Source organism: Nelumbo nucifera, chromosome 2 (assembly GCF_055504915.1).
Source record: "Nelumbo nucifera cultivar China Antique chromosome 2, China Antique-T2T, whole genome shotgun sequence".
NCBI classification, from domain to species: domain Eukaryota; kingdom Viridiplantae; phylum Streptophyta; class Magnoliopsida; order Proteales; family Nelumbonaceae; genus Nelumbo; species Nelumbo nucifera.
In genome coordinates this window covers 17,418,409-17,428,767 of record NC_142650.1, presented here as the reverse complement: position 1 = coordinate 17,428,767, position 10,359 = coordinate 17,418,409, and the positions used below count along the sequence as shown (strand labels likewise).

The 10,359-nt window shown below is 38.0% G+C and overlaps 1 protein-coding gene across 1 annotated transcript; it reads right to left on the bottom strand.

The window, feature by feature from the left end:
- Positions 1-1,992: 1,992 nt before the first annotated feature.
- On the bottom strand, positions 1,993-6,671 carry LOC104596983 (wall-associated receptor kinase 5-like). Its single transcript, XM_010258328.3, has 3 exons — positions 5,217-6,671; positions 3,879-4,049; positions 1,993-3,424 (listed from the first exon to the last, which is right to left on the bottom strand). Exons 1-3 carry the CDS (start codon positions 6,103-6,105, stop codon positions 2,220-2,222), a joined length of 2,265 nt encoding a protein of 754 aa, XP_010256630.2. The 5' UTR covers positions 6,106-6,671; the 3' UTR covers positions 1,993-2,219.
- Between the last annotated feature and the right edge of the window lie 3,688 nt (positions 6,672-10,359).

The window sequence follows — 10,359 nt, the reverse complement described above, 5'->3', positions numbered from 1 at the left end:
TAAACTGCCATTTGCAATTAGATTCACAGATGTGTTGTTTGCATTTGCAACGAGGAAAATTAGTTAGACCCATGAGTATTTTCAAACCAGCCAGTTAACAGATAAAAGTGATGTTTATAGTGTTGGAATAGTTCTTGTAGAGCTCTTAACAGGGGAAAAACCCGTATGCTTACAAAGATCACAAGAGCGAAGAAATCTTGCAACTTATTTCTCTTCTTTAATGAAAGAAAACCTTCTCTTTCAACTCATTGAAGATCGAGTTGTGAACGAATAAGGAAATTCTGAACAAGTACTTGCAGTAGCTGAGTTTGCAAAGAGATGTCTTAACTCTTAAATTGAGGGGTGAAGAGAAGCCAACCATGAAAGAAGTAACTATGCAGCTAGAAAGACTCAGAAGGCCAGAAAAACATCCATGGGCTCAACGAGAGCAAGAAGGGAGTGTTGGCTTGTTAGCTGAACCATTACACTTCAAAGCTCTCATGGACAATATAGTTTAATTGGATGCAAGTTTGGACGAAGAGTATTATAAAATAAATATAGAATAAGTAATATTAGGCACATGTGTACAAGCTAACTTTTCTTGTATTGCAAATCAACTTTTTATTTTTAGATGATTATATTAGATGGATGGACTAATTTGTTGATTTTAGCATGGTTTTTAAAACCGACCCAGTCAGGGGTCCAGTTATCGGGTCAAACGGTTCAACCATTCGAATCGAACGGTCAACCCGTTTTGACAAAAATTAAAAAATGGTCAAAACCGTTCGAACGGTTAACCGCCTGAGTCAGCGGTTTGCTGACCAAAATCAATGGTTTTTTGAGAAATCCTGATTTTTCTGGTCCGACCGTCTGGTCCAGTCTGGTTTTGAAAACCATGGATTTTAGTATAACATTAGTTTTTTTTTTTTTTTTTTTCTTGGCATTCTTCTTCAATTAACTTTTTATTGTCCATCTTCTAATCTGGATGCCCTTTGATTTGCTTACCCCTAAAGATTCCCTATTTCGTTATATTAAGTTGTATTGATTTCCATCTTTAAAACCAAATTATTTTGCAAATATCTACTTATCCCATTACAAAGAGCATTTACATATTGGGTTTTGAGGGAATTAAAGAATAAAAACAGCTTAAGAGCTTTTAGGTTAAATGGGCCTTGAGATAGTGGTATCAGAGCCTATTTGATCAAGTGATCTAATGGGCTTTTGTGTGAAGGAGTGTGTTAGAAAATAATAATCTATTCAGGGACCTCACCTAACAGTTTAAGCTTTTAGGTTAAATGATTCATTGAGAGAGGGAACCAACTAGACTCAAATTCAATTATTCAAGTGCTTAGAGAGTGTTTGACGACATGCATGAGTTTATTTTTCAGGCAATTTCTATAATACTACTGGAAAGGTATGCCCATAAACAACTGCAACATCAAAAAACAATTAACTGAATTGAATGGACCTAAAAATTGCTTCCAATGACCAAGTGTATTTGAAAATCATTTTATTTAATACTTTTTTGCATTATGAGTTGATTCTAATTTTATTTTAGGTATCAAAGGGTGAATCATCACTAGAAATCTGAAAAGATATAAAGAAATTTCTTACTTGAAAAATAATCATAATTAATGTTAGAAGGAGGTCGTTTCTTGGTTGCATGTATTGTTTTATTTGTTTTAATAAAATTTCCACTTACACCCACCAAAAAAAAAAGTGAAATCCCTTTGATGTAGTCCTATTGGATAAATTTGTCTGATCATACACTTTGGTCTGCCAAATGTCACCGCGTAGTACTCTGTTTTTTCTTCTTTACAATATACTGATCAAGGGGGAAAAGGGGCATAACACTAGCCCGAGAGTAGGCCCATCGTGCAATAGCATGGGCTAGCCCATTAGTACATCCAGATTTTGAAACATAATTTGGGTATGTAAAAAGGGGGGTATTCGGAGGTTTTGAAAAGTTAGGGTATGTTACAACTGTCATTTGCAATATAGTTTGGTTTAAAGTTGGAAATCAATACAGATTAGTAGTACATTGAAATGGGAAACCTTGGGTAAGCCAATCAAAGGGTGAAAGTTAATCAAAGAAGAAGAAGAAAAGTACACTAAGACCACATCCAGATGATAATATCATCTGAAAACATAATGGTTTTATAATCACATGTGGATGGGCAATATGAGAAGCTCTTCTGCTCATGTTCCATATAATCTTCCTAATGACACCTGTGCACTTTTCAACGGGGAAAGTTCATAGACAATAACATACTTGTATCCAAACTGCATTGTCCAGATGTATCACAAGAGTAAGAGCTTTGTGGTATAGGATAGAGGTCTGAAGGTTCAGATAACAAGCCAACACTCTCTTCTTGGTCTTGCTGAACCCATGGGTGCTTTTCAGACCTTCTGAGTCCTTCTAGCTCCATGGCTACTTCTTTCATGGTTGGCCTTTCTTCACCCCTCAAGTTGAGGCATCTTTTTGCGAGCTCGGCTACTGCAAGTATTTGTTCGGATTTTCCCTCATTTACAACTCGATCTTCAAGGATTTGGAAGAGATGGTTCTCTTTCATTGAAAAAATGAAATATGTAGCCAGATTTCTTTGTTCTTGTGATCTTTCTAAGCATAGAGGCTTCTTCCCTGTTAAGAGCTCTACAAGAACTATTCCAAAACTATAAACATCGCTTTTCTCTGTTAACTGGCTGGTATGGAAATACTCGGGGTCCAAATATCCTAAAGTCCCTTGGACTAATGTGCTTACTTGAGTTTGGTCTATAGGCACCAACCTTGAAGCTCCAAAGTCAGAGACTTTAGAAGTGTAATTATCATCCAAGAGTATATTGGCAGATTTGACATCTCTATGAATGATTGGTATTGAAGCTGCAGAGTGTAGATAGGCAAGTGCTCCTGCAGTTTCTGCTGCGATCCTCAAGCGATTTTCCCATGAAAAATGGGGGTTTCTATCTTTTCTGTGGATGTGGTGGAAGAGAGTCCCATTAGAGACAAATTCATAAACTAGCAAGGGTACTTGAGTCTCTAAACAACACCCTAAGAGCCTCACTACATTTCGATGGTTGATTTGAGTAAGAATAACAACCTCATTTATAAATTGCTCAATCTGGCTTTCATCCACTATTTTGGACTTTTTGATTGCCACTATTCTATCATCCGGTAGAATACCTTTATAAACTGTACCATACCCTCCTCGACCAAGGATTCGACTCTCCTCATAATTATTGGTGGCTACCTTTAACTCTTCTTCCGTAAAGATTGTTGTCGACTCTAAACCACCTTCATGGTCATGTGAAGATATTTGTTGTTGTAGTAACAAACCACCATTTTGTTTAAAGAATTTCTCTTTCAACTTCATCAGCTTTCTTTTTCTTATGCTGAAGTATAACCAAGAAAATATAACAAGTAAAAACAACAATCCAAAGCCCAAACCTGCATACACATGTGAAAATGAGTACATAGATATCTATTCATAATGTTTTCTTCCTAGGTCCCAATCACAAGTTTATTGCCTACATGAATTAGACACATCAATTTACATAGTTATCTTTTAATTGAATATTATGTTTCATGAAATCTTCCTTTTTTCAGGTTTATGCAACCCCCAGAAGAATTGGGATCTGTTCCTCCCATATCACTCCTAATTACATCCACCTCACAACCACATCCCACCATGTATTGAGAATATCTCCCCATGCATAATAAATACAAGTATGGAAGATGTTCCCGATGTGCGACCAGGACATTGCTGTGAGGTCGGTGTAAGGAATGCTCCGAGTGGAGAGAACACGTAATCAAACACAAATTAAATAGAGCATATACTTGGAATAATGAACTGGAATAGAATTAGAAAAAGTTGTTAATATTCAGAATTGGATGCGATTACCTAAAGTGGCCTTGATTACTGGAAATTCTTTGCTTTTTGCAATACAACCATGCCCATCTTTTCTACCATCACCTTCACTGCCCTTTGGACATGAGCAGTAGTAAGATCCTATTGTATTTGTACAAATTCCCTCGCAGGGATTGTTGTTTGGATCCTCACACTCGTTTACATCTATCAAAAAAGAAAGAAGGAAAGAAAAAAACATTAGTTCCAAAATTTTGTGTCATAAGTTGCAACTCCAAACATCACATAGTAGGAACAAAGAAAGAAAGAAACAATAACTTGATAAAACGATATATGGGTCTCATGCAAATCATGGTACGAGTCTCCTGCTACTTAATTAATCGTATAGTATCCAATAGATTGATTAAATTGTTTGATCAATTTAATTGAAGTATCAGAAAATTAGATTCTTTGCTCTTAAGCTTAATAACTTGATGAAAGATGAGGAATGCTAGCAAAAAAATGAGTTTATACAAGTCTTGGATGCTTCTTCCTATAGACATAGGGGGGGGGGGGGCATGCATGAAAAGATACTATAGAACTAGCAATTGATTTCATTGAATGAATGGAATATATCAAAGAGTTGGTTCAAGTCTTTAATTTGAACTTATGTCAACATAATGGAAGTTTTAATTAAAAAAAAAAACTGAATTCACATTAGCTCATAATTGACGGTAAGGATGCTAACTTGGGTGAGCCTAACCAAAGTCCAGGCTGATCCAACCCAAAATTCTAGTTTTTTGGATGGACCTAAGGTCCTAAGCTAAGCCCTCAGATAGTCCAAGCCCACTCTGATTATCATACATGTGAGCAAAATACATAATATTCCTATTTAAAGGTTGAGAGTACTAATGTTAAATAGATTTAGGGCCATTTTTTAACATATTTGGCCTAATAGAATGCTTGAGGGCCTTGAGCTTGACTAACCAACCCAAGCCTAATTTAAGTGTCGAATGTTACTTCACCCTGGGCCTGAGTTGAATAGATTGGATTTGACCTTGGACTCAAGTGGTAAGGTTGGGCCTGCCTTAACCAAACCAAGGTTTCAGTTTTTCACCCATACATCACGATAGCATAGCCTTAAACCATAGAAGCATAATAAAAGAATGAGGAATGATGCCAAACGACGAGTTTATGCAATTCTTCTTAGATTTCCTCGCCTTTTAGATAATTTAGAACCCATGAAAAGACCTATTTAAATGTAATTCATCATCTATAGGTATCTAAGAATCGGATCAACTCGTTGTTCACCAGGAGCGCAACAAATAAAAGAATTTCCAAGACTAAAAAGCAGATACCGAGCTAATCGATTAATAATCAACTGTTGAGCATTACCTTGACAACCGTTAGGGAGATAAGGATTACCCTGATAACCTTTTTTACAACCACAACGATATCCTTGTCCGTTGTTGGAATCGTAACAGTAGCTGTTCTCTCGGCACGGAAAGGTGGTCAAGTTTCTTTTAGCTTCCTGGCACGTCTGGTTCCCCACCACCCAATCAAGCACCACCGGAATATCTGGAATCCTAGTTCGGAAACTGGGGTCCGACACATCCGACGCCTTGAACGTGTAACTATCTTGCTCACCCAAAAAAGAGTAGCTGCAAGCATCAAAGGACCATACTCTGGTGCTGTTATACAAGCTGCCAGAACTCACGATGAACCTCTTTAACCCCTTGGGAATGGGGACCTGACAACAACCGACGCCGGAGCATACGCCATCGATGATGTCCTCTTTGTGGTAGCACTGAGACAAGCATCCGCTTGAATGGTTTTTCAGGTTATGCTCCTCAACCCCCAGGATTAATGCGAGCGAGTCGCACCCAATCACTGTAAATCTGTTTGCAGTGTGTGAGAAGGTGAACGGGGTGCCGTCCAAATAAATCCAGGCCAGCTTGTAATCTATGACCGGACCCGATTGAGCATAACAGGTGAAAGCGAATGTGTTCTTAATGCGAGCCACGTCTTGAGATATTTCTACAACCTCGATGTTGGTTTCGCTTAAGAAGGGTTTGGGCGGATTGAAAGTAGTGTTGCAGGTTATGCCGTAAGATGCATCGATGGAACAGCCCTCTCCTATGCCGAATGGGTAAGGAATACTAACGTTCCCACAGTGGGATTGGCAGCCTGGCTTTGCTGCCTGGAATGCCGCTGCCCATGGCCATGCTACTAAGGACAGCAGCCATGAGAGCTCAAGTAGGAGGAGATGCATGCGCAGCACCATGCCCTTAATTCTATCTTTAGTTTCGCTCCTTCTCCTGCTGCGATTTCTTTCTCTGAGTGTCGTATCGCCGTTTCAGAAATATTTCAGATTCAGAGTTGTCCTTCTTTTAAGTAGAGACTAGAGAGCTTATATTAGGTGTTAGTGTTATTGCGGCATTGACAATTTTTGGAAGATAAAAACATTGACTTTCGTTTTTGGCATTGTCGAACCATGATCGACGACTTTGGTTTAACGAAACCTGTGTACAGCTAATAAGTAATAATGCTACTTTCTAGCTCAATCCCATCTAATCGCCTAATACAAATAATTTGGTTGACTTGAGGAAAACCCAAGCTTGAAGCATCTGCACCAGTGTTGACAATGGCATACTCTGGGGAGGCTGCTATTTCTTTCTTACTTCTCCAATTTTGACTGGCTATTATCAACCTTGATGAGGATTGATACTATGGATTTCTGATTTCAGAGGGTGGTGGTACAAATATACAATCGTCCCTTCCACACTAACAACCCCCATTCTTCTTGACTTGTTTGGTTGAATAATTGAACCCTATGCCTGCAGGCTCGGTGTGGAAAGAATACAAATACTTATCCCAATATATTTACAGAGTTTTGGTGCTGCCGTGTTGGTGTTGCATTGTCGATATTTTTGTCCTCCTTTCTTACAAACGTTGACTTTTATTTATTTATTTATTTTTTTAAAGTAGGATTTGATATGATTTATCTTTGCCAAAGATCGAAGATCCAAGGGCCTAACCTAACTTTTGTTTTGCAATAGAATACTGCCTTGAACCCTTTTGACGATTTGGGTTAAAGAAACCCCCATGCAGCTAAATGCCTAATGCTACTTGCAAAAGCCCAAGTCTAAGCGCCTAATACTGTTATTTAACAACAAAACAAATAATTTGGTTGACTTGACGAAAAACCCAAACGCCTAATACAAGTGCTTTTCTCATTTTATTAATACAAAAGAATGAGTTTAATTATTGGCATATTCTTTTTTTTTTCTTTTTTATAATTGGTTCTCTTTTGCAGATATCCCACCCAGGTGGTGGTTCAATGCTGAATGCCATATTATGCGACCCTTCCCCAACTACTTCATGCTTCCTACAACCTTCTCTCCTTTCACAGTTGATAAAAGCTGAAAGTACTGGCCATGAGAGCACTTCTCGCAGCCAGATTGCTGAAGAATGTGCAAATCCTTTGGTGCTTCAAACCACTGGTCTGCCTATATATGCTTGGCCTGTTGTCTGCAGAATCCTTGGTGAACTGCACTGAATTATGTTATCAAGAGTCCCAAATTTCATTTATTTATATATCTAGATATCCGATTTGAATCCAATTCGATAAGAATTTAAGGGTCTGCGTGGGAAGAGAGCTAACATAAATGCATATAACCTTGCGTATTTGTATTTGCATTCTTCCCGAACTGAACCTTAGAAGATCAACCGATTTGTATAAATTTACAAAATTAAATATCAAATAGAAATATATGTTGTGAGTGAAAATAATAGTTTTATCTAAATCTCAAATCCCACTAAATTCTAAAGAATTTTAATACTAAACAAATGATTTTTATATATGCATCCATATAATCAGATAGGATCAGATCAATAACATCCAAGTTCAACCCAATTATGGCTTAATGGATATCTAAATCCAACATAATAACAAATCAGATTAAATCCAATCTATTTGCGATCCCAAGGAACCCACTTGAAAGTTGAAATGAAACAGAATCCTAGATGTGTGATATATGATGCATGTGATACACACAAGAGAACAAATCTGTATCTTCACAGGCAGGGAAAAGAAGGTATTCGTTTAAAGGCCAATTGCCGTAAGCAAGAGGAAACAAACCCCTTGCTACAATGCTTAGGAACCAACCAAAGGAGATTTAGAATTTATGAGAAGTACAAGAGATGGGTTGTTTAGCTCCGCCCTTGCTTTAGCCGATTCAGATTCAACGATGATTATCTCAGAGTCAAGTCAGTTTTGCCTGCGGCCGTCTTAAAGAGATGTTTAGTTTGGATGTTGCTTGCACTCAAATAACATGACTTTTTATTCTTCAGCCATAAGACTTGCAAACTAGAACGGTGCTTACATGTTTTGATTAACCACGATTCAGGCTCCATTTAAAGGGGTTTAAGCTTTTGCTAAGCTGCTTTAAAGAAGCTTAGCAAAGAACTTCATGAATGGCTAAATAATAGTCAATTTTAGGTCTTAAATGCTTTTAACAAACATCATTTACATGCTTGCCAGATGATTTTAGACCTCCAAAGCCACCATGAAAAAGCCCTCCCAAAAGAACACTCGTAGCATCTAACAGCTTGTTTCCCTGTAATCATCAGTTGGTTACAGTCAGCCACTTTTTTCCCGTGGGTTGTGGGAAAAAGTAAAGATGCTTCTAAGTTCTAACCGCATGAAACAACATAACAGGGTTTCGTCTGGCAACTCAACAAACTTGAAAAATAATAAAGTGAACAAAAAAGCTTCCAATTTAAACTTAGAAGAATTGATAAAGAAACATTGGGAAACCTATACAAACACAGCCTATGAGAAACTATATACTTGAATATGGCTTTTCACTTGGCAAAAAACGGATCATCCGAATCAAAAGATCCACGACTGACAGACCGCTGACTGCCCGACTCATTCGCTAAGTCCTTCCGATGGGATCATTGGAAAGCTTCTCTTTTATTGTCCCTTCCATCACCAGACTTCACTGTCCCTTCCATCTCAGAGGTAACCAAAGTTCCTAGGATTTTCTTGAAAACAGGTTTTGTACTTTTGTCTATCAGATACTATGCCTGTTATCTTGTCACACCTGCTCAATCACATGTTCCTTTGTTTTTTGGTAAAACAAAACTCCATTAAGAACAGCAGGCCGAAGCCAAAACAACACAAAACAGAGAAAAGGAACAGACACAGAGACCAACACATGTTCACACTACAAACCATAACTAAATTATCTAGATAACAGGAAAGCTAAGAAAGGAGCCTCAAATTGATGGGAATATGCCCCCATTTATCTACTGAATCACGATTCCCTTCAACCCTTCCTGCTATCATGCAAAATAGACGAGCAACTTTCACCACATAGCTGTCAAGGCAATGGCAAGGTGATAGGGAACCCATGGAGGGTCACCTCGCTTAGACGCCTAGATATTTTTAGAGACTTCAAAACCTGAACCAATAACTCATAAGCAAGGAAGAGATTGAAATTTGATCCAATTAACACATTCTTCTTATTTCTTTTCTTCCTTTCCTACCACAAAAACAGGGATCAGCTGAATTTTCTTTTCTCCTTTATATTCTCTTTAATATTTTGTTTTTTTTCTATTTTAATATGAAGTTTATAATTTATGAAAATTACAGAAAATCACCAGTGAAAGAAGTTGACTGTTGGTTGCTATGAAAGGAAATTATCCTAAGATTCATGTTTTTTCAAAAAAAATCCATTGCCTAGGCGACTAGGCACCCACCCCGTCACCTAACCTCGCTTTGGCACCTTGAAAACCATGTTTGACCATTTCTTTTTCTTGCAACATTCACATATGAACCACCTCAAACTACAGCTTTTTCCCTAAGCCTGACCTTCACATGCCCAAGAATCCCCAATCTTCATTTTTCCTCCCCGTGATGCAACTGAAAACACATTGATGACCTGCAAGTTATACCAGCTTTCGATGACATAGCACCTGGAACCTGGTTAGCTGGGACCAACGATTGGTGATGGCCCAGTACAAAGCACCTGACACCAAGTCCTAAACAAGCATTACAACGACTTCCTGCCATGTCCAATGAATAAAGATACAAAAACTTCCCGCCAAATAGAAGTGAACCCACAAATCTTATATTCCCATATAATTAGTTTGAACTGTGAACATCGTGAGGATGAAATGAGAGACCTCAGAGAGAGAGAGAGAGGCAAAGAGAATGATCAAAAATAAAAGAATGAAACAGTTACCAGTGGACATAGACCTGCAGGCTCAAAATCGGCAACATCATATACTGAACTTCACCAAAATCTTCAATTAAATTCCATAGAAGATTTTTGCAGAAAGTATTCACTTACCTCCCCCCCCCCACACACCTTTGATTCCCACTTTTCCTCCTCGTGCAAGTGGACTTCAATCATATCATACATTCCCTAATGCAGAATACAGGAACCACCCTTTTGTCACTAAGTAGCAGCCTTGAATTCCCAAATATCCCCAAATCTAGAAAAAAAAAAGTTCACCCTAAGAGCTCCAT